Here is a 24,927-nt window from a genome sequence, read left to right on the forward strand (position 1 = left end):
GTTTCATAACTTCCTTAAACAGGGCCACCAACTGGGGACCAGGCGTTGAGATACATGAGTCTATGGGGGACATTTCTCACTCAAATCACCGCATGTGCCTCCCAAGTGACGTGTTTGCTTATAGTACTAATATTCTATCTTCTACCCCAGCTTATTAATGATGCACAGTGTGATATTTTAAGATAGTATTGTATTCACACACACACAAGGGGTAAATCAAGATCATTAATGTGATCCTCACCTCTCATGCTTATTTCTGTTATCCTGGTGAGACTCATTTAAAATCTGCTCTCAGGAATTGCCAAGTGCAAAATGCCAGTGTTATAATTAGCTGGAGTCACTGTGTTGCCCTATTGTTCTCCAAAACTTACTCATCCTGTCCACATGGAAATGTGCACTCAACCAGCATCCCCGCATCCCTTCTCCTCCTGTCTAGTTATCACTCAACTCCCACAGCTAGCTTACATGATATGAATCAAGACAGAGAAGTGAGGTCAGCTTAAATATCAGGGCTTGGGGAAGTCCTTGCCAAGGTCAGGAGTACTCCGTCCCACGGTTCTCAGAAATGCATCAACTATACTTTTAGAAATCACCGAGGATGAGGAATGAGGATTTGCTCAACCCGACCCACAAAAACATGTGTTTAACATTAGCTGTACGGGTGGCGATAACACTTCTTACTTTGGGCTTTTCTCTAGGGATAGAGAAGACTGAAGACAGGCTGATGGACTCCATCGACGGCCTCCAGTGTCTAACCATGACTGCTGAAAACCCTACTTCCGGAGACCTGACTCCTGTCCCCATTGTCACTTGCAAGCTCTGCTTGTGCGAACAGCCTCTGGACAAAGTGACCATGCTCCAAGAATGCCAATGCATCTTCTGTACATCTGTAAGTTTTCCTTAATGTTCTCGCCATAGAAAAGTCCACGAAAAATTATGGGAAAAATTATGAAAGCTACAGGATACATTTCTGTGGCATATGTGCCTTATGATTCCTAACAGTGGCAAAGTTATAGTCATGAAGTAGTAATGAAAATAACTTCATGGTTGGGGGTCACCACAACATGAGAAACTATTAAAGGCTCACAGCGTTAGGAAGACTGAGAATGGCTGCTGTAACCCTTCGGAAAGGGTCACAAAACTAGCACCAAGCAGAGTAAACAGGAGAGTTATGGAAGACAGGGAGACAGGTCTTGGAAGGAAAGCAGAGTCCAGTAGAGGGGGGATGGGTCTAGGGAAGACACTGGGTTTTAGGGGGTTAGGAGTCACACTGGTCTCACCATCTCAGAGTGACCATTTTCCTTTGGTCTTGCTTGGATTCTGAACCCATCTGTTGGAATTAATGGCGTCTGTCTTGCATGCTTTGGTCTCTTCCCACTCCTTGGAAACCGTGAATCGGAAGCAACATTTAGTGCAAACCAGGATGGAAGTTTTCCTCTGAGGATGCCTGGTGTTTAAGAGCAGAGATTCAGTTTTTGCTGTGAGAGTTCATAGTGCAGAATTCAAGCTTGTGTGTGAATGCTGGGGAAAGAATATGGAGCCAAAGGCTGCATTTCATCTTTACAAGAAGCTAATGTTGACACGTTGTTGTTTCAATAGATTCTAGCTTCTAATTAAAACCAGCGCCACTGTTTCTCGTTTCTTCAGCGATTTGGGAGTTGGCATTTGAACAATTACATTACTCTGTCAACTAGATTCATACTTCCTTATTGTTACAGAGGGCTCAGGAGCAGAAAGTCAAATGGCTTGATATTTTTGGTACTCTCCAGTTTCTGGACGTTGTTTTGTGCCTGTCAACATTAACCTTCACTGCTCTCTCATTGCCTGTGGTCTTTTAAAGCAGTAAGCTGAGCACGTGGGAAGGCATCAGTGTCTGTGAATCTGCAGTTAGAGTCAGACTTGCCTGGAGTACTACTTGAACCTTTTTTTTTAAACAGATTTATTCCTCGTTTTATCCAAAATGTGATTTAAAAAAAAGTTTGTCGAGAGGCTGGCGAGATGACTCAGTGGTTAAAAGCCCTTGCTGCTTTTTGCAAAGGACTCGAGTTCAGTTCCCAGCCTTTGCCACGTTTTAAAGTTTATGTGTATGAGTGTTTTTCCTTCATGTATATCTGTGTAGCACATGTGCATGCAGTGCTCATGGCTGTCAGAAGAGGGTATCAAATTCCCTGGAACTGGAGTGACAGACAGTTATGAGTTGCCATGTGGGTGCTGGGACTTGAACCAGGGTCCTCAGGAAGAGCAGCCAGTGCTCTTAACCACGGAGTCCTCTCTCTAGCCTTTGACACATTTTAACTTATTCATTTGCCTACAACAGGTGCTTTGTAGACTCCTTAGACTCTCCAATGTAGGTAATTCTGGCTCTAAATGACTTCAGAGACTGGAGTGCAGCGCACATCGCTGCCACTAAACCACCCCTTGGTGGTCTACTTGTGGAGATGGTTTCCTCGGTTGAACTCCATGCTTGGCTTTAATGTGGAGAAGAAAGTGTAGCAGAAAGCAAGGGAAGTTGAGGATACAGATGTGGGCACAGTCCTCACTCATCTGGATGAAGGCTTTAGGTACACTGTGGAGTTATGGTGTCAGAGGGGTAGATATATTGGGATTATAGTGAGAGAAACGGTGTAATTATTTCTGGTGCCTTGAAGGCTAAATATCTCAGGAAGGCTGTATGTAAATCAATAATAGGCAGAACGCAGAGATTTTATCTCCTTTTTTCTTTTCCTTTTCATTTGTCAGTGCAAATAATGGAAACATGAAAATTCAAGCTTCCCTTCTGTCTTGTTTGGGATTTCTGTTGCTGTGAAGAGACACTATGACCACAGCAACTCTTATAAAGGGAAGGATTTAACTGAGGTTTTCTCACAGTTCAGAGGTTTAGTCCATTATCACGGTGTGGAGCACACAGGCAGACAGGGCTGGAGAAGGAACTGAGAGTTCTACATCCAGATCAGCAGGCAGCAGGAACAGTGACCCTGGGCTTGGCTCGAGCTTCTGAAACCTCAGAGCCCACCCTTGAGGACTCACTTCCTCCAACAAGGCCACCCCGACTCCCACAAGTCTACACTTCCTAATAGTGCCACTCCCTATGAGTCTTTGGGGGTCATTATCGTTCAAACCACCACACCTTCTCTGGATCTCTTCTTTCCTTTTTTGAGGCAGGGCCTTGCTGTGTAGCCTTGGGTAGCATAACAAACACTTGGTGTAAATCCCAGGTTGCTCTTGAACAGTCTTCCCGCCTCAGCCTCCCAAGGACTAAGTGCAGCCTCAGCTGTCACACCTGACCCACTGCTAGCTCCCGCAGCTTGTTCTTTCAGATCATTCTGGACCATTGAAGTCAAGGGAAAAAAATGACAAGAGTAGGTTTTCAAAGTGGTGAAAATCGTGGGTTTGCCCTCTCGCGGGCAGGCATCGCCTTGCTTCGCCTCTGGTTTGCCTTGGACACGGCTTCTGCCTGCCATGAATGGAAGATAATGAGAGCACAGTGGCTGCTTGTTTTTATAACCTAGATAATTTCACCTGGAAAGAGTTGGTATGTTGGGCATGGCCTATTTACCTTCCAGATTAAAGACAGGATGTGTTGTACGAAAAGAAAATAGAGTCCAACCATATTCCTGCCCTTTTCCATTACCCGTCCTTGGCTCCGTGTAGCTAGAATTCTTTTACTATTCATTTCTTGCAGCCAAATGGTTTTTCCAATGTTTAAAAAGTGAGAAGAAGCAAGACTTTTTAAAAATCAAGCACTTCTTTCCTTCAGGGCCTGTTGGGTGACCTTTAAGAAAAGCCCCCATATGCTCTGGGAGACATTTATAGTTCAGGAAGAACTGCCTATGTGTGTGTTCATATGTGCACACACAGTTAGTAACTGAAGTGAAGCCGAGAACCTGCAGTTCTTTTTTTTCTCGGGTTCTAAATGGTACCTTTATCAGGAAAGTGAAGACATTTTCCAACCCCACCTCCCTTGAGATACACACAGCAGAGCTGTGGTGAAGAGCCCAGATGCAGGAGGAGTCAGATGCAGTCAGGCTTTGCTCTCCAGTGGTCTAAGATTTGAGGCACGGGTAAGCCATTTATCTTCGGCTTCAGAGGAGTTGACAATGCCCGTCTTGGGGTAGAAGTTCATCGGTTGAGAACCCCAGTAAAAAGACTTGCTCACTTCCAACTCTGGACTGAGCTAGCATCACTTTATCACTATTGCTCCTTCCCCACAGTCCACTCTGCGTGGAGCCTCTCCATCTTTTAAAACTGTCCCCGAGCAAGGGATGCTGGTAAAGATGTGAGTTTGATGTCTTCCTCTTCCTCATTAGCCATTTACCAGAAAGTGGAGAAATGTGTACTGTGACTTATGACTATTTTTAAACCCAAATCCCAAAAGTAGATCAGGAGTCACCAACAAAGTAAAACAAAACAAAGAACCAACCCCTTTTTTTTTTTTAAGGGAATGGCAGTAAAATAAAATATAGTAAGATATTTTAATGAGGAAAAATAAAAACAAATCTTAACCTCATGTTTCTATCTAAAGACACTCAAGATTAGTTTTTTCCCCTGTCCATCCCTCCTAACTGCAACTTTATGAATAAAGGCCATCTTAAAGATTTAAGAAAAAAAGTTTAGACTTTTTTTTTTTAAATGATTAAGGAATCAGGTCAACAAAAAATCAAATACTTTTCTCATACCAAACAAGCTAATAGGTCACTGCAGTGTTACAGTGTATACAGAATATAGGCAATATACAGAGATTTGCAAAGCAGGCACTTGGTTTGGAAAAGGTAAAAAAAAAATGTTATTCGCATTGAGTACAACGATTCTAAAAATGACTGTAAGGTTGAGACGACAACTCTAAAGGTGGACCCATGCCCACACCTTTGGCAGATAGATCTACACGATTCAGATGGAATTTTCCCAAGCTGCCATGGTTTGTTAGTCCGCAGGGTTTTGTTTGTTTGTTGTTTTGGTTTTTGATGGTGAAAGGGCACAGTCGTTTGAAGTCACTTTTACCTAGACCTTGCGGGAGCTGCAGAAATCAAGGAGGCATCTTATTTCAGGACGGTGTCCCCGAGCCCTTTTCTGTCTTGTCTTCCAGTCACATTCCCTGCAGCTTTTCCCTGAGGCGTTGGAGTTGTCCTCCTATCCTGGTTCCCATAGCTTTGATTGATGTTGGATGGACAGATGCTTTCTGTCACTCTATTTTTCTGTAGCCTCTGAGTCTAGGATATATGAGGTGACAAGGCTTTGTTTATGCTGTTTCCTGGCTTGCCTTCTGAGCAGTCAGCCATCAGTCAAAAGACTTTAACTTTGTCTTGTAAAATGACCTCAGTGCACTCTCTGTTTGTATCTCTTTTATTGGTTGTGTGGTGGCTTTTGTATCCACCAGTTAAATCACTGGCCTAAAATGTCAGTTTTGGTGCTGTTTTCCTACTGACAACTGGGCTCCTGCCAAGTCAGGTGGCACCCGAGGGATGAGAATGAATAGGAGCAGCATGAGAAATAGGTTAGAGATGACTCAAGAAGGCGCTGGCTTCCTGGACCCATGATCTCATCCAGGCCCTGTGCTCACTACTCACTAATTCAAGGCAAGTAGTAAATAATGTGTCAAGAGAAGAAGAGAAGCCTCTTACTGGCCTAGGTTTGGAAGATAGCTTTGGTTGCCGGGTCCCTCACCCCAAGGAAGAAGCCCTTTTCCTGGAAGCCTGTGTGGTTTTCACATGGCTTCTGGAAATCCAAACTCAGGTCCTCACACTTGAGCAGCAAGCTCTTTGTCCACTGAAGCATCTCCCCTGGCCATCAGATCCCATCTCTAGTCAACCCAGTTGAAGACGGAGTCTTGAAATTCTTCTTCATCTCAGAGAGCGCCCATAAAATCTGTAATCTGGAACTGCGTTTTCTCTTCTTTTCAAATGAGCAACTCGCAATCTTAACATAACCTTCTCTCCTCCTGTTGTCTAGATTAATAACGCCTAATAATTCAGGCGTTCTTTATTGCTTTATTAGTGTAGTCACACAATTTTCCAACACTCGGGACAGACTAGCCTTCTCGGTAATTACCAAGTCGTACTTCTTCCCTCCCACCTCAGTTCTTTTGAAACAGGTACCAAATCTACACTATCTTGGCTTGGTCGGGAGCTGAACAAGTACTTCAGGTCTTTCTCTGCCTGAGAAAACCAGGGTCAGGAAGTCGTGCTGTGATGTGGATCAGAGCTTCAGTTCCTTTTCACAGGAAGTCACAGAGAGGTAGTAGGTGGTGAAAATGAATGGCTACTCTGTAGATTGTTCTTTTATTTCCAAAGCGTACTTTTTAAGCTTGTTTTCATGCAATATATTTTGATCACATTCTTTACTCTCCTCCAAGTCCTCCCAGATTCTTCCCACTCAACTTTCAAGTTCCCCAAAGCCTGGCGTTGCTTCTGTTTTAACTCTTCATGTCCCATATCAGAGTGTGATAGCAGTCCAGGCATGAACGCCACAGTCAGAGGTGTGTACAGAACTTCTCACCAAGCCACAAAGGTTGACTTATTGCTCCCTTTGAAATCGTGTCCCTTTCCAATTCTCCTAAGCCTATTCTCATCTTAGCCCAGATTCTACCCAGATGCTGCCGTTGCCATGGTGCAGTGGTAAATAGAGTGCAAAAGGCAGGCATCAGAGGTCACCAGTGCTGCTTTGGGGGACAGACCCTCAAAAAGAGGCAGACTGTAGGCACGTGTGGAGGCCCAGCCAAACCACAAGGAAGAGGACAGAGCAGTGGCAGAGACTGAGAGATAATGTAGGAGATTACCTGATGATGGTGTTGGTGGGATCCTGTGGGTCCCAAGAAGGAGGTTCAGCCTTGTATGAGGGCGCCACATGAGGGAAGAGTAGGCTACAAAGAAAGTAAAGTGAAAGATCATTCTGGAATGTCTGATTGGCAGTGGGCCTGTGCCTGGGCATGAGCCTAGAGAGACAGGCAGACACTAAACAGTGGTCATGAAGACAGTCCCAAAGGAAAGACAGAGCTGCTGCGGCTTTCTGTGAGGAGGGTGGCGAGGATGGGTTTGGGATGGGGTGGTAAATGAGCAGAAAGTAAGCCTGCTGGAGGAGGGCAAGGAGGGCAGCAGGCTGGGAGGAGGCTCGCGGAGCAACAGGCCTCTCAGCTTCTGTGGTATCACAGCCCCAACTTTGTGGCCTGGAGTATATAGTGTGTCCCCAGCTTCTCCTCTCTGTTACCCATTGGGACAGTGATGTCAGAGTTCTTTAAGTGTTAGCTCTTCTTACCAAGTCACCAACATAGAAACACTTGTGCTCCTGCTTGCGTTACGTCCCTTGTGCCGCCCACCAGGTTCCTTTATTCACGGCTGGGAGTGCCTATGCCGATCACGTGCTTCTTCACCTTAATAGGAGTCAGCTGACCCCTCGGCGATTTTCTACCAGAGCTCTCTGGCTTCCTTCCTTTCTTATTCCTCCAGCTTGACTCCTAGTGATGCTGTGTACCACCTGGCGCCTGGTTGAGGAACTCCATTCCTTCCTCAACCCACCACGTCCTTATTGTGACTCCAGTCTGGCATTAAAAATATCCCATTGTCAAGAACATGGCGCTGATATATGACGGTGGCTCCCACACTGAAGTAATGGTAGTTTGGATCTCTGTATCCATGTTCTGAGGCCTACTCAGCCATTTCCAGCAAATCCTCTGCCTAGCTGCCAATTTCTGACAGTATTTGAGACAGGCAGGTCCTTTGTTTTTGTCACCAGACTCCAGGTAATTCTGACTACTTCTGCAGATTTTGTGGTGATTTAGGGACAGAACAGGCAGATATTGGCTCCCCTGCTGGGATCTTTTTGTGCAGCCAGGAAGACAGCGGGCGTAGGACAGCCCTGAGAGCAGAGCCTGCAGGAGAGACTGCCCGGATGGATGCTCGCCTTCCCTCACTGCCAACTCAGAGTGGCTTCAGGGCCAGAGACTCCAGCTCAATATAGAGCTTTTAGTACCTGTGTGAGACAGGGGAGCTACCTAGAAATACCACAGGACCGCAGTAACCCATTTTCCTCACTGTCTCTTTACATCAGAGCGGCTAACTTTTAAATCTAATTGTGATATGCTGACATTAAAATGAAGTGACACAGAAACTTAAAAAATTGTTGAGTATACGAATAATTCCTCTGTATTCCTTTGAGGATTTTCTCTAGCATATAAACCGACATACACAGATATGGGTATGTTATCTGCACATACCAGTTAGCTTGAGTTTTATGCGTATAATTTAGGATACCATGGGCATGTCCATATACGAATATAGAGACCTACCTACAACAAAGTGTTGCATACCGTCCTATGGTGTGGCTGTGTCACACTGAAGAAAAAAAAGGATTCAGAGTTGGTGAGAAGGCTTGGCAGATAAATATACTTTCCTCACAAGCCAGATGACCTGAATTTGACCTCCTGACCCCACATAAAGGTGGAAAGAGATGGCTGACCCCTGCAAGCTGTCGTCTGACCTTCAAGTGTGTGCCGTGGCATGAACACGCTCTCCCTTTACACACACACACATCATATTTATATAATAAATGAATCATTTGTTAACTAGGCCCCTCTTGTAATAATAGAATTTAGCATTGTAAGTTTCTACTATTGCAGATGGAGATTCTTTTTTTTTTTTTTTTTTTTTTTTGGTTTTTCGAGACAGGGTTTCTCTGTGGTTTTGGAGCCTGTCCTGGAACTAGCTCTTGTAGACCAGGCTGGCCTGCCTCTGCCTCCCGAGTGCTGGGATTAAAGGCGTGCGCCACCACCGCCCGGCCAGATGGAGATTCTTGAACTTATAAATATAGAAAGTTCTAGAAGGAGATTTGAAAGCTATGAACCTTTTGAGTCAAGGCCAGATGACCTTCCCAATATAGTGATATCCCATGTTGTGACTCTCTGGGTTTTTTTCAACCTTTCCACCCTCTCCAGTCCATATGTAAGAAGAGCACATCTGTCTCGTCAACACGGCCTCCGCAAGAGGAAGTCAGTTGCAAGAAAAGAAACTTAGCTCTTGAGTCTACCCTTAAAAACACCTCCAGTGTCCCTGTGCCGGTGTAGTCTTGTCTGACTTCATACAGTATTATCATGCTTTTAAAATTGGGCTATAATCTAAAACAATGCTGCGAAGGGTGTATGTAAGAAAGAAAGCACAATGTGGTTATAGCGCTTCTGCAGCAGCAGAAGGTGCTTTGTTGTCATGCGTTGTCAGACGCAGTGCTAAGATGTGACCAAAAGAGAAAGGATGTTAGGTAAATTGAAGCCGAAAACGAAAGTGGGTGAACTAGAAAGCTACAAATCGAGATTTTTTTTTTTTGGCATTTCATCCACATGTATACCCCCATAGTGGGTTCCAGATAGGCCACCATTCCCTTTCGAATCAGGTAAGACAAAATCAGCACCCGTTTCCATGGGAAGAAATAGCTGTGTGTTAACCGAAGGCACTAAGTCACTTCCAGAGTCCAGGTCAGGTCTTTTGGGTTTGACCTTCTGGAAAGCCTGTGGCTTACTTACCACGTGAATTTACGGTGTTGGCTCGGTCTCTCTGACCTTCAGATTATTCATCTGTAAAGTGGAATCAGGGAAAGACAAAGAGCAAAGATGTTCGGTATCTGCTGTGTGTCTGTGCTGGGCAAGGTTGCTATTTTTGTTTTGTTTATTTTTTCATTTCCACCCAGCACTCTCCTAAGGAAACCAATGCAGTTAGGTAACTTGCTTTAGATCCATAGTCTTTTTTTTTTTTTTGTACCTTTTAAAAATTTTATTATATGAATGCTTTGTCTTGCATGTATGTCTGTTTGCCAATTATGCCTGGTCCCTGCGGAGGCCAGAGAAAGAGTTATAGGCAGCTGAGAGGTATTGTGTGGGTGCTGGGAATTTGAACCCAGGTCATCTGCAAGAGCCGCCAATGCTGTTAACCTCTGAGATTTCTCTCCAACCCCCTAGATTCGTAGTCTTGATTCCTGGATTGTAATGTCGTTTGGATGAAACAAGAAGTAGTTCTGTAAAAGCACACAATAATATGGGTTTATCCATAACCAGCTTTCTAGAGTTACATTGTAGTTCTTGATTTCGAAGACTGGCCCATATAATGCAAACCAGACAGCCTGTTCTTCTGTATAGGCCAACTTGGTGGAAAACAGAAGCAGAGAGTAACTCACTCTAGAGAACAGAGAGTGAACATGTAATCTCAGCACAATGATGGCCGTGGGATTGAACTGTCAACAGTGTGACTTCAGGCAAGCTCCTTGAGTACAGCAAGCCTGTGGGCGAAGCGGTCTGGTTTGCTTGTCTGAAGAGCTCCCGGCCACTGGGCACGGTAGCTGCTGATGTTGAGAACACTCAGAGCAGAAGGCCTTAGACCTCCCCGCTCCCTCCACACGTGGAGTTTAGGAGCAGAGCATTGCTTGCTGGTGCGCCCAGGAATAGTTGTTTCCAGGTAACTCCTGTTTGCTATGTGCGGCCTATAGATGCTTGCAGAGATCAGAGGCCGTTACCACAGCTGGAAAAAGTACTTTGTGACTGCAGGGCCTGCTTTTCCTGGCTGCTATGTTAGTGGCAGGCTGTTTTATAGGGTCCTTGTCTAATCTTTAGTAGTCTTGTGTTCTATTATACTGGTAGTATTATTTCATTATTATGTTTCTATTTATTTATTTTGTGGGGAGTGGCCCATGGCAGAAGTCAGAGGACAACTTGGTGAGTCAGCTCCTTCCTTCCATCGTGTGGGCCATCAGTCTCAGTGGCACGTGGCATACTTACTGGGCTAGCTTGGTGGCACTTGGTAATCATCAGAGAGAAAAGCAAAACAGTTTTCTTAAAGTTTTTCCTAACTTATTTTTTCTGTGCGCATGTTTGTGACATGTATACGGATGCTTGCCGAGACAAGAAGAGGCTATCTCATCTGCAGGCGCTGGAATGCAGGCAGCTTTGAACCATCCAGTGTGGGTGCTGGGGCCTGAACGTGGGTCCTCTGGAGAGCGGCCAGTGCTCTTCACCGTTTAGCCGTCTCTCCAGCCCCCAAGAGCTGGTTTCAAGTTACAGAGAGTCTAGTATTTTCTCATCCTTTTGTTCTAACAACCATGAAATCAGGAAATACAGTAGGAAGACATAGAAAGAACAGAGTCCCACTTAGATGTTGGTTTAAACCTCAAAATCTGTAATTTTTAGTCATGAGAACTGAGGCTGAATTACTCATGTGGTTCACGTGAAATGGGCTAAGATCAGTTTCCGGAGTTTCTGTGAAAGAGTGGTCAGGTTTCTCCGAATGTCTAGTATGCTTGTCAAACGTATGCTGGAGAAGGGCTGCCTAGGCTGCAGCTGGTTCGGGTGCTTTCTGCCTGCGGTTGGCCTGTGGTTCCGTCAGCACAGGTGGCAGAGGTGCTCGGCAGAGGAAGCCACTCTCACCTCCTGGTCAGGGGAACAACAAACAAAAGCGGAAGGGAACAGGGCCCCAGAGCCCCCTCGGGAGTCACTCAACCCTGAATGCTGCTGGGTGGAGCCACGAGACTTAGTTGAGTCTCCAAGATTGGTCCTTGCTTTACTGTGACGCTGGCCATTCAATTCGATGTGAGTTCTGAAGGGGCCACGCTCCTTCAGACCACGGCAGCCTCCTGCCTCACTGAACAGCTCCTTCCATTTACTCACTGGTCTTTGTTTGCTGCGTGATCCGAACTCCCATGCTAAATTCTCCAGTAGAAGGTCGTGCTCACTGTGTTTTCATAGATGAGGTTGGATGGTTGCATCACCAAAACCCTACCTCATGATCGGAGGTTTTCTGACCCTTTATCAGTTTGAGTTTCGTTCCCCTTCTGACAACTGAGACTGGATTCACATCTGAGAGGCTGAGCGGTGCTGTGTGCGAGTTCAAGTCAGAACTCTCACGGGAGGGGGGAGGGGATGGAGACTGATTAGCTCAGTGGCCACGTAAATCGGGGCATGCTTATCTCATAGCCAGGTCTCAGCTGAGGGCTGAGGTTCGGAGGGTGATGGTTCTTTGGAGGAATGAAAGGTTGTAAACTTGGCAGGCCTTTTTATTTTATTTCTTCTTGAGTCATGGTGGCTTTTCTGAGGGTACTGTGTCATAGGGAGCGACTGGGCCAGATGGGTCTCTTGGACAACAGTCAGATTTGGTAAGAAAGGAAGCCCAGATAGGGTAAAATGAAAAAGTCTTCGAGGTCCCTGAGAGAGTTCTTGAGTTCCTCCTGTTGGAAGCAGATGTCTCTGCCACGAGCCCTTGTTCACTCCTCTCGGGGAATGTTCATCCAGTTTCCAGATCTCTCTGCTCTGCTGTGAGGACTGAACCAGATCACAGCTTTTTCATCAAATTTCTCCTCACAGTTATTCCTGTCACCAAATGCCTTAATTTAGGTGTTTGATCACTTGAGATAAAGATAGAAGTTGCTGATTGCTCTCTGTTGGTGGGACTGGAGGCACTTTTGATTGGCGCCCAGATTTAATCTCCTGTATTGTTCTCAGATTTACAGGACGGACCTTTGTGCCTTTTCCAGAAAGAGCAGCAGAACCCTTCTAAAGCATTTAAAGTTTCTCTAAATGAAAGCTATTTAAAGGTTGTTATGCATTTTCCCCATTAGGTTTCCTTCACTCCTTTGCCTGGAACTAGATGCATCCTATTTTGTTGTGGACGTTGATGGAGAGGACTCAATCTCTCTGCCTCTCTCTGAGATTCATTGCAGTCACCTTATGAAGCGATGCAGCAGCAATGAAAGACATAACTGTGTCTCCCAGAGTAACACTGGGGTCGGGGGATGGGGTGGAACGCCTTCTCAGACATGGCTGCCCATCGCAATCTCTCCAGGTTTAAAATCTCAGGAACCAGTTTAACGAGGTGGCGGAAGACAAGACCAGTGTACAAAAGTCAACAGTATTTCTCTGTTTTATCAAGGGATCACACAATGGGGTTGTGAAGAACAATTTCATTTATAATCAGCTTAAAAGGATTAAAAGACTGAGAAATAGATTTAATGAAAATATCTAAAAGTGCATACTCTGAAAAAATACACATTATTGGTAAGAGAGGCTAAATAAATGGAAAGACACTTGATTGGAGCACTCGTTACTGGTCATGTGGCCACGTGTTACAAATGAAAAATCTAAAACAGTCCAAATCATCTTGAAAAAAGCCAGAGAACTCACCTCTTGATTACAGAACTCAATACAGAGCTACAATAATCAAAGCAGGGCCAGCTGGGCACAGTGGCGCACACCTTTAATTCCAGTGCTCGGAAGGCAGAGGAAGGCGGATTTCTGTGAGTTTGAGGCCAGCCTGGTCTACAAAGCAAGTTCCAGGACAGCCAGGGCTGCTTACACAGAGAAACCCTGTCTTGAAAAACAATAGAAACAAACAAAAAAAGCAGGGCGATGCTCTCATGGGAAGAGAATTCAGAGGTCAGTGGATATGTAAGTGTTTGAGTGACGTGTATTGTAATGACATTCTGGTTTTCTAGGACTCTTCAGAAAACAAGATAAAGTTCTAGCAGGGCAGGTAGATGAGGAAGTAAGTACACCATGTAAAGAGACCCAGAGAGTAGGAAACTGCTTTTAGCTGGCAAGGAAGGCCTTTCTGACAAACTATAGATGGATGCTCTGGGCGAAACAAGTAGTATAATAAAGAACACACAAAACCAGAAATCTATCAATCATCTACCTATCCACTCTCTACCTACCATCCATCTATTATCTATCACCTATCTCTATCTATCTATCTATCTATCTATCTATCTATCTATCATCTATCTATCTATCATCATCATCATCTACCTATCATTTATAATCCATTAATCATGTATCAGTGCTCTATCATCTCTCAATTATCTATGTATCATCTATCAATTATCTGTCCTCCATCTTGCTAACTGTCGTCTACCTATCTATAACTGTATTGTGTATGCCCATAGTTTGTTACTAGATGGGTGCATTGCAAGCTTTTCATCGTGTCTGTATGGCAGATGGGAACACTTTATGAAGAACTCCATGTCCTTTGACATAGTGTGAACAAAACCTTGAAAAAAAACCCTTCCTTGAAAAGTTCCGTGGACGTCAGTCATGGGCTGAGTGGGGAGGAACAATCCGAATCACCTGGATCACCATGTGTTCGGTGTTGAATGCTTGGCTACATCTCATGGGAATCCTTGTAGGCTGGGAGAGAGTCTGGTAATTTATGACCCTTACGGTCTCAAAGCATTTGTCTACGCTCCATCAAGCCATTTAAGTGAAAGGTAGCTAGCTACACAAAAGGACCAATTCTTCCCTTCATTCGTCATCTGGGCTTTTGAAATGTTTTCGAAACATCCCCTTAGACTTTGTCAGCCATCCAGAAAACGGTGAGATCTGTACCCCGCTCAGGTTTAAAGGCGTGCAATTGCTAAGCATAACAAACAGTGGTAGTTTTGTGCATCTCTGTGTTTAAGCTAGGGACCAGATTTTTTTTTTTCTCCAGAATCGTAATTGTTTACCCATGGTTGGCTTGTTTGGTTCTTGTAAAATGGTTTTGCTTTTGTGCTTCTTTAGCTGGCTGGGGTGATGGAGAGAGGGTCTGAGATGGCAGTTTTCAGTGAGAGCTAATGGAGAACGTGAACACGAGGCACTTGAAACACGTAGTAAGGAGCCGTGGCTGGGACTAGCCGTTCTTCCTCTGCTTTTGGGTGAAGTGCATGCTCACACTGGATGGGTGCACACCCACACTGATGGCTGTGTTGTGGGTCTGAGCTCCCGGCTGCTTAACAGCCGACGCTAAGGCACCTGCATCTCAAACTTGTGTCTCGTAGAATAAAAGAAAGGTGTGCACACTCAATGCCCATGGGTCGTACACAGTTCCAACTTAGCTCCTAAAGTCACAGACACCATGCCAGGCGGTGGTGGCTCACGCCTTTAATCCCAGCACTCGGGAGGCAGAGGTAGGCGGATCTCTGTGAGTTTGAGGCCAGCCTGGTCTATAAGAGCTAGTTCCAGGACAGGAACCAAAAGCTACGGAGAAACCCTGTCTTGAAAAAAATCCAAAAAAAAATAAAAAAAAAGTCACAGACACCATATTTTTTGTAGACATGGGAGTACTTGTGTGGAAAGCATCTTAATTCATTAGTGGGTGTATTATGGTTTACAAAACACTTACGGACCTTGCACTAGCAAATGGAACATCTGCTAATAAGCCAATGGGGAACCTTGATATTTCAACTGTACTAATTTGCAATATAAGTTTGAATAATTATTCTTGCCCATAAAGACTCATGTGATATCTCTCTAGTCACTGTATAGCATTAAGCCTTTTCTGTACCCTTCAAAGAGTCTTGAGGAGAAGCTTGTCTGTGGGCTGATAGAATGTTCTGGCTCACACAGCTTTTCTGTCTGGGCAGCTTCTCTGCCCCGGGTGGTTTAACTGGTTTTTTTTTGCAGAGAGCCTGGAAAGGAGATGTCAGAACTCCAAAGGGTGGAGCGGTCTAAGATTAAACAATTCAGAAACTTACAAAGACCTCATTTTAGGTGTGTGTGTATGTATGCACGAAACCCTATAACTAAACAGACATTATCTTTCCTAGTTTAAAAATGATGAGGACAGGCATCCGGGTCCTAGGTAGCGTCATTTGCCTCTGTCAGTGTGTGTACACCTCAGCTGCTATGCTCTGAAGTTCGTTACAGTAATACTTTGTTTTGCTCATGTACTTTCCCCTTGAGTCTGGACAACATATATGTTTAGAACCTGATTACCTCAGTTTCTGTGAGTGGCAGCTGGCAGGAGAGGGTGAAGGCAGTAATACTGGAACCATATGTGGCTAGAGACAGGGAAGTCTCTAGAAGCAGCATGGTAGGCAGCAGGCAGGGTCCTTGGGATAACACCCTTTATGTGAGCCAGTGGCCAGCTTGGGCAGTTCCTCTAGAGTTTTGCCTGTAGGGGATTATCCCTATATTGTCTTGATGCCGCTTTCTCCCACAGGCCACAGCTCCTGGGACCAAACCGTGTTTGCCACCGCACATCTCAGAGCTAGGAGCTGTTGTCACCCATTTTTCGAACAAGAAAGTAAAAGTTAATATTTAGTATCTACAATGAGGCCACGCATAGGCTAGGAGTGATTGGAGTGGATGTTTGCTCCCCGATACCTATTCTCTGTTGTATACATGTTCTCATGCCTTCTAACTGCCATCTGAACATCGTTTTCATGATTTTGTAAAGTTTATTTGATTAGGCCATGATGCATATTTAAGCTGGTTTCTGGGTCTTGCTGTGGTGGGAGAAATTGACTTGATGCAGAAAGGGACTGCTAAGTCCCCAAAGGGGCAAATCTGTCTGGCATTGTTACCCACGCTTCTTGATTCGTCAGTCACTTCAATTAGAAAAATACACGCTTTTAAATGAAATATAATAGCGATGCTTGGGTTTCATCTTCATATGAAGAAAATTCATTTTAAGAGGTCAGGAAAAGTCACAGATTTCACAATTCCGTGCTAAACGTCTGACCACAGACTTTCGTTTATTGGTTTAGCAATAGTGCATGGCACTGCTTTTCTGTTTGTTTTGTTTTTGTGAATCAGGGTTTCTCTGTACAGCAGAGGCCTGACTGTCCCAGAATTCACTTTATAGACCAGGCTGGCCTTGAACTCGTAGAGATCCGCCTGCCTCTGTCTCCTGAGCACTGGGACTGAAGATGTGCGCCACCATTCCCAGTGGGCACTGCTTTTAATGTAAAGGATTGATAAATAAGTGTATAAATTTTTAAAAATCTAAACTCAGTTATAAATGATCATTTTTAAGTCATTGCTTCATTACTAGATTGTGTTTGAGTATACCCCTCAAACATTTGAACTTGGGTTTTTTTTTTTTAATGGTCATGAAAATAGACGAAGGCTCACAATTCTAATTATAAGATTTAATTAGCAGAAATTGAATAGTCAGGTTTTGGATTTATAATTTTGGAATTATAGTAGTGCATTGGTGTCTGCTAGGAAGTGGCTCCAATATTCCTCCTAAGATACTCAAACCTGCGAGCATGCAAGCATGCAAATGTCTTAGATATAAAATGACTTGCATACCATTGGTGTATAATCTACACATAGCTTATAATGTGACTTAAATCACCTCTGGGTTATAAGAGTCATTGTTAAGAAAATAATGACAAGGAAGAAGTCTGTGTGTGGCCCCTGCAGACCTAACTACACGATGCACGCCCCAACCTAACACTTGGTTCTGAACATTTTCAAGCTGGATTTGGTCAACACCTGCCTTTTTTTGCCCTATGCGCATGTGGAGTTGAGTTAGGATAAGGAAGTCATTGGAGGTCTACATGGTATGGCCAGTCCCTCTCCCACGCTCCTTGCGCCCACTGCCCAAGGTTCGGGTGTAACAATCAAGAAGTATCAAGTTTGTGGGTGGCGTTCTTATTCATAACCATTCCTTTTGGGAGAAGCTCCCCTTCCCCAGGTTGCCCAGTGTTTCTTTTATTTTCCTGTCCAAAGCTCCTCAAGGAAGACCTGGTGGTCACCCAGTTTGAAAGGCCGAGGCAGGCAGATTGAAAGTTCTAGGTCAGCCTGGGCTGCATAGTGAAACCCTACGTCAAAAACAAAACAAAACGCAGCAACAATACAAAGCACATCAAAATCCTTCTCAGCATGGCATCCACCAAGGCTTCTGTCTTTGGAATGGCCTAATCTCCCAAATTGTCTTTGAGATCCCCAGCCAGAAGGAAGCCACCTGACTTGTTCCTACACAACTCAGTTCTTACTAGGATTTTGATTCTGTTTGGGTAGCTTAGTTCCAGGACCCAAGAGCGAGGTCATTCTACTTTCAGGCAAACTTACAAGAGAGGTCCACTAGATTAAAAACAGAACTGGGGGTGCTAGAGAGATGGGGATGGTGGTTAAGAGTGCTTGTGCTTGCAGAGGACTGGGGTCAGGTGTGAGCACCCACACAGTGGTCCATCACCATTCATACCTCCAGCTCCAGAGGATCTGGTGCCCCCTTCTGACCTCTGTGACACGCATGGTGCAATGCAGGAAAAACACTTAGACATAGAAAATAAACAGATACATCCGAGAATGAGAAAGCATGCAAGCCAATGAGAATTGGGAAATCAAATCCAGTTTGAAAAGAAGATGGGGGGGCGGTGTCTGCTGTGAGCGCAAAGCGGTTCTTCCGTCCCTGTCTGTGGTGGACTGACTGAGCGAGCACACGGGAATCTGACCCAAGGAAACTCTTAAAATGAAGTCATCTGTAATTAACTGCCTGGCTCTGCATTCTTTCCAAAGTCATGGCTCTTTAGTACCCACACTTGTGATAACTTACGTTTCCTGAGTACAGGAATCCCAGGACAACCAATTTAGGAAGAGGCTGTGCATGCCCTCTTATGTAACCTTTGCACTACTGTAGTGGATGTGATGTTTAAAATATCTGCTTTTTTTTTCTCTTCTTATAGTGTCTGAAACAGTATATGATGCTGTCAATCCGAGAAGGATGCGGGTCTCCCATCACTTGTCCTGACATGGTGTGCCTAAACCACGGGACCTTGCAGGAAACTGAGGTATGAATGCCTGCCGTGGCCTTCCCGTCTTCCCTGCTGACTTATTTCTTAGGATCTTGACTCTTAAGTATTGCCTACTAGGGAGCTAGTGACAAAATACAGAGGTTAACACTTTCAAGGAGTGTTTTATTGCCCCACGGTGCTGGAATCTTTATACAAGCTGAGAGGAGTGTGCCGTTTATCTCAGTTCTGTTTATGTATGCCATCTCACGTGCTGTAGCCCCTCTTCAAACGGGCAGAGAGGCTAGAAACCAAACTCAGCAGGAGTGAGGCTTAGGAGGATGCCGAACGGATGGTCTCATGAGCCCCAAAACGTCGAAGGCAGATAGACCGCAAGTGAGGGAGTTATGCGGTACGTCATGATGACAGGTCTACACTAGTTTGTTTGTGGCCTTCTGCAGAGGTAGCTGGAGGTTGAAACATTTCCAAGAGCAGGGAGAGAGGCCTTTCCCTAGCATCAGATAGGCCGTTCCCTGGAGCAAGTGTTCCTATCTCTCCAGATTGCACTTCATCCCATCCTTTTGTTTGGTTGACAGCCCCTCCCCAATTGACTGGCCTGAAATTTGCCTCTGGACCTTCAGGCTCTGTTCACCTGAATATAATGAACTCTTGTCTAAGAGAATGTGTAACCCTCCAAAAGTACCGCCCCCCAGAAACTCATGAAATAGACTGTCCATTAGATAAGCACAGAGAACCCGCTTAGCACCAGGCATTCTTCCTGTTCCTTCTTTGATCTGTGTACTAACTAATCCTTCCCTCAAACCTCGTGAAGTCGGGTGTTTTCTTTAGATGTAGAAACTGAAGTCCAGAGACGGTCAGTGACTTGCCTCAAGAAACCTGTCTAGAAAAAGCTAGAATTCTCATCCAGTTCCCGTGACCTCCGTAGCATTAGGGGGAAGAAAGCAGGCAGAACAAATGTGCAGCAAAGGACTTGAACATTAGGGGCTCATGGTGTGTGGGTAGACACAAATATGTATATAGTTAGATATCTGTGTGTACATGTACATATACGTCTTTCTGAATACACTTATTTTAAAACATATCCTTTGCTTTATTAGAAAAGCAGGGAGACATGCTACAGCTGCTCCTACCCTGACTTAGTCTGTCCCGTGTGCGGTTTATGAACACTGGTATAAGGGATTAATTTTTTTTTTAGAAGTGCCTTTAAAGGATGCATAAAGGAATACCTAATGGTGTAGAGTTGACTCATTTTAAGAAAATAATGAAGCCAAAGTTTTGTAAAAAGGATTGAAAGCTTACATCCTGCCCGCAAAGATCACTGCTTGCTTTTGCCTTGAGTAATGGGACGGGGAGACTGAAGGAGAGAAACTAGCTGCCCGCCATACTGCTCACTATGAAGGAGCGAGGCCCGAATATCCCAGAGTATTGGTCTTGGCGCTGGCCTTTCCAGCTTGTTTCTCTGATGTGTTACCTAGTCCAGGGATTAAACAGAGAGCACAAGGTGCAAGTACCACCCTGCGTGTAGGGACCAAGTGGAGGCCAAGGCAGCCCCACACCATCCTGGAGGAGCATCTGACCTGGCAGAGGGGCCATAAACGTAGAATGAGCCAGAGAATCGTAACAGTGAAATGCTGGTGGGGACTCATTCCTTTACTCCCAGCACTCAGGAGGCAGAGACAGATGGATCTCTGTGAGTTCGAGGCCAGCCTGGTCTACAGAGTTCCAAAGCTACAGATTAATCCAGACTCGAACAAAACAAAACAAAAACAGTGAAATACATGAGACATGGAGTAGTCTGTAAATTGGGTGAAATCGTATTTAATTCCTATATGGAAAATCTATTAAACATAAAGGAACAGTTTGGTGAGGTTTCAAGACAAAGCTTATGAAATTAATCTAGACCCAGTCTGGCAACTGCCATTCAGGTGTGGATATTTAGTTGTAGTTTTATTAAAACTCTATAAAGAAACTTAGCTCTTCTGATGTGCCGCTTGATAATTGCTTTGAATTGTTCATAGCCATTCATGGCTAATGGCTACCAGATTGACAGCTCAGAGCAGAGAATCTCTGTCACTGCGGAGAGCCTAGTGGCCCAGTTATCCTGGACTTCACACGGAAGCACTACCCTATTTATGCAACATCTTGGAAGTTGATTGCCAGGCCAGTGTGTTTGAACACATGGGGAGTTTAGCCCAGGCCTCTCCCAGAGGTCTTCTGGTTGTCCTTGCATACCCATTTCCTGGTAGCATTCTGCCCATTCTTTCCCAATGCTACACAGTCTCTCCTTCCTAGCTGCTATTAGCTGTATTATGTTTCTCTGCCCAACGCAATTTTACTTTAAGGCTATATTAAAACCAAACAATCCCATAATACTTCTCAAAATTCATAAAAATTTCAAAGTATATTTGGGGAAACAGAACAAGACTATGCCATACTAAGCTAATTTAACATTTGCCACATCTTTTTCTCATTAGATGGACAGAAAGACTCTCTAGGGCATCCGTGGACCATTTCTGTTCTCACTGGCTTTACAGAGAGCCCAACTCATGAGGCGCATTCAGATACAGTAGTCAAGTTCTTTTTTTTTTTTTTAAGATTTATTTATTTATTTATTTATTACATATACAATGTTCTGTCTGTCTGCTTGCTGGCCAGAAGAGGGCACCAGATCTCATTACAGATGGTTGTGAGCCACTATGTGGTTGCTGGGAATTGAACTCAGGACCTCTGGAAGAGCAGTCAGTGCTCTTAACCTCTGAGCCATCTCTCCAGCCCCAGTACTTAACCAACCTGCTACGACTTGCAGTCACCGTGGTAAAACCGTGTAATGGCGGTGGGGCTTGTTCTCATTCAGAAGTTTGAATTGAACTGAGATTATATTGGAGATCTGATTAGCTTTATCTGTTTATTCGGGACTCTTCCTTTCAAAGTAGTGCTGCACACAGATGAACTGGGGGGCTGTGCCACCCCCCCTTCCTAACCTACGGACTTCATTATGTATAATCCTTATGCTACTCTACGCCTGTAGTCTCTGCTGTTGTTACTGTATCACAGTGGGGCCCATTCGTGTGACACTTAACTGAATTCCACCATGACGATTTTCCTCCTTACACTTGAGAAACAGATTTAATCGTGCAGGTAACACATAAATATCCTTGCTGGAAATGGTTCTGGGTACAGCCGGCTAAGCTCTTCGTGTGTGTGCTTTCCTCCCTGGGTCCAGCTTGCTCACTTGGCTGGGCTCCCTGTCTGTCTTCCTGAATCCTCTAAATTGGCTCAGCTGTGGCTCTGCCTCTTCATGTTTATCTGTCAAGAATAACCTCATTAGTAAAGCATTCGAATGCTGGTTCAAGCCCTGTTTGCTTATGCGGGAGACAGGAGAATGTGGCGGCGTCCCCCTCAGTGCCCCAGAAGCTGGTGATCGACAGTGACTCGTGGCTTAGAGGTGACCTTTCTGGGAGCCAGGGGAAAGTCAAGTTTTCCTCCATTGCATCATCTGGTACTTTCGCCTAGTGCACCACAGGGTTTTCCCATGTACTGGAACCCAGGAACCTGTCCAACCTGGAATTATGAACACAGGACACACAGATTGCTATTTCTGTCCGCTTTACTTTAAATAAAGCCCTGTATTGAAAGGTGATGTTTAATCTCAGCAGTTCCCTGCAGTGTTGGAGAAATGGCCTGCCCCTGCCGGGAGAGCCTGTGCCATGTGACATTAACGTGACAGGCACATAAAGCCATTTGAACAGTGCCTGTCACTGCATGGCCAGCGGAACTGGACTTTTCCTGACTGGCAGCTGGTAGGGGAGGCAGGAATGCACCACCTCTCACCAGCCTCTCACACACCAGGCCTCTTTTCAAGTCCTGGGGCCAGCCTGCCTTTTACTCCCAGGATGCACCAGAGGAAGGGTGGGTACAGTTGTCCTTGCCAGGAAGAGGAGCTCAGAATTTCTGTAGGAAAGGATTTAGAGTGTAGTGCTCAGAGGCCCAGGGGAAGAGAAGGAGAAGAAGGGCTAAGGAAATCTGAGGTTTACATGTGCAAAATACAGTTTTTCCTCCGATGTGTTTATTTAAGGTGGCTTTGGGGGAGGCAGCTGGAGCTATAGGAACCAGATATTCTTCACAGCTGCCCTTGGCATCTCTCTGTTAACAACATTCCGTCCCATTCCCGTGGTGGGCAGTGGGGGCAGAAAGATGAAGATGCCCTAGCTAGTGAGCCTCTTTCCCTGCTTGTGACGTCAGGGTACAGATGGAAAGGGACTGACTGTGTCTCTAATGACCATCCATTGTGATGGGTGCCAGCTGGAGAAAAGCTAAATTTTGGAGGTGAGAGAGGACAAAGGGATCTGCCAAACCAGAGTGAAGAGATATTTTTGAGGTTTCCAGCTGAAATTTATTTTTTGAACGTGTTTAGATTTTCATTTTGAGATGTATTTAAAGCCTCATGTAAGTGGGAAATAAAATATCTGAGATTCTTTGAAGCTGTGCTGGAAAGCTAAGCAGCCGTTTAGTTGAATCTGCCTCCACTGTTACACACACGGGTGTGTTCTTTTAACTCCTAGATTTGCAACGGGAGGAAAGAACCTGTGACGTGATCTGGATCCTCGTTCCAGGATGCCCCCACTCAGCCCCGCCCCCTCCGGCTGTGATGCCCTCTGGCTCTTTCCATTCAGGATCTAGGTGTTGTACTTAGACTATGGGTGGATGCACTCCTTTCTGCTCTGCTGGACGGGGCTGCCTGTGTGTTGGGATGAGACAGAAGATATTGCTAAGTTTCTGCATTAACTTCATACAAGTGGTTTTTCCTGCTTCCATTTTTGCAAGTCATGGCACCTCGGAAATGCCCAGACCTTGCTTGGCGGGTCATAACAATCTCTTCATGGCCAATTGCACTCATCCGTCGCAGTTCACCATTCAACCTGTTTCTTTACTTTTTTTCCTTTAAGCAGCTGATTTAAAGGGTCAAACCTGAATAAAACCTTGACTTCTCTTTCCTATTGGTTTGGTTTTATAAACCAATAGGCTGTACGTCCTAAAGCCTGTCCTTAATTTAGAACACTTAATGAGAACACTTCATTTTAGTGTTCTCTTTCGAAAGAGTGTTTGCAGCAAGATCCACATTTCTTCCGGGGCCACCTATCACTTTCGGCATCAATATTTGTGATGGGCAGGCTCCACTCTCCCCTCTTCGTCTCTCTCCTCCCTTTCTTTTTTCTTTTTCGTGGGTTAGTGTTAATATGGGTGGCGGCTTGCTTCCATATGATGGTTCCAGCAAACAGTGGTTCAAACTCAAAGCTGTGCCTCACTTTTCAAAGCTTCTTCTCAGTCAGCTGAGATACCCAGTCAGCTGTTGTGTGTAGCTGTCCTGGCTCCCGTGTGTAGCTGTCCCAGCTCCCGTGTGTGTAGCTGTCCCGGCTCCCGTGTGTGTAGCTGTCCCGGCTCTCGTGTGTGTAGCTGTCCCGGCTCCCGTGTGTGTAGCTGTCCCAGCTCCCATGTGTGTAGCTATCTGGGCTCCCATGTGCAGGTGAACACTGACTTCCTGGTTCTGCTGTGCTGCGGATAGAATAGAGAAGACTTAGCACAATTGCACCTGGGTAGCTAGTAAGCATCCCTGGGTTCATTCCTACCAGATAACAAGAGATCAGAGCAAAGCTCTTTGTTTTTAATGTCTGATATCTTTTCTCACATTCTTTTCAGGTTATTTCTTTTTCTTTAATTTTTCAAAAGAATGTCTGGGAAGACGAAGAAGAAAAGTATATTTTATGCTTGGGTCGGAGTGAATTAACACAAATTTTAAAGGAGATGCGGAAAAGCAATAACTAAACTGAGGAGTTTTAGTGGTTGATCCAGGCCGTGGCCTCTTAGAAAATTCTTTTAAGATTTATTTTATATATGTGTGTTGTGTCTGCATGTATGTATGTGTACCTCGTGCCTGCCTGGTATCCATGGGAGTTAGAAGAGGGTGTTGGATACCCTGGAACTGGAGTCATCGATGGTTGTGAGCTGACACGAGCATGCTGGGAACCACAACTAGGTCCTCTGCAAGAACAGTTAACCGCTGCACCCCCTTTCCGGCTAATATCGCTAATACTGTGGTCCCCACGTGCCTCCTGACGGTCCCCAAGTCACATATGATCACGAGAAGGCATCAGGGCAACCACAGTTGAAGAGCAGCATGCAGACAGCTGGCCTGTATGTTTCAAACATGTGGAGAGCAGGAGAGGAAAAGATAAACTAAAAAGGGCCACAGAAGGCCCAGGAGACGCTGCAGCTAGATACAGGGCTGTAGCTTGGAGTGCGTACCAGACTGGAAAAGGACATTAGTGGGAGAATGTGTGAAATTTTAATAAGTCCTGGCAATCATTTAGTTGTATCATACCAATTTGAATTGTATTCTTTTAATAATTAACGGCAGTTTTTTTTTGTTGTTTTTTTTTTTTTTGGATTTTT

General features: G+C 44.9%; 1 protein-coding gene across 4 annotated transcripts in view; it reads left to right on the forward strand.

Annotated features, from left to right (window-relative positions):
* Positions 1–24,927, forward strand: part of LOC121443231 (E3 ubiquitin-protein ligase RNF144B-like) — a 132,157-nt gene that overhangs the window by 85,121 nt on the left and 22,109 nt on the right. For all 4 annotated transcript variants that reach the window (XM_041644908.1, XM_041644909.1, XM_041644907.1 and 1 more), the window contains exons 2-3: positions 699–889; positions 18,412–18,516. In XM_041644908.1, coding sequence (XP_041500842.1) covers positions 725–889; positions 18,412–18,516 — 270 coding nt within the window. In that variant the 5' untranslated portion in view covers positions 699–724. The remainder of the gene's footprint in view (positions 1–698; positions 890–18,411; positions 18,517–24,927) is intronic.

This window comes from Microtus oregoni, unplaced genomic scaffold (assembly GCF_018167655.1).
Source record: "Microtus oregoni isolate MIOR12 unplaced genomic scaffold, Mior012 000103F_ref0000194, whole genome shotgun sequence".
Lineage (NCBI taxonomy): Eukaryota > Metazoa > Chordata > Mammalia > Rodentia > Cricetidae > Microtus > Microtus oregoni.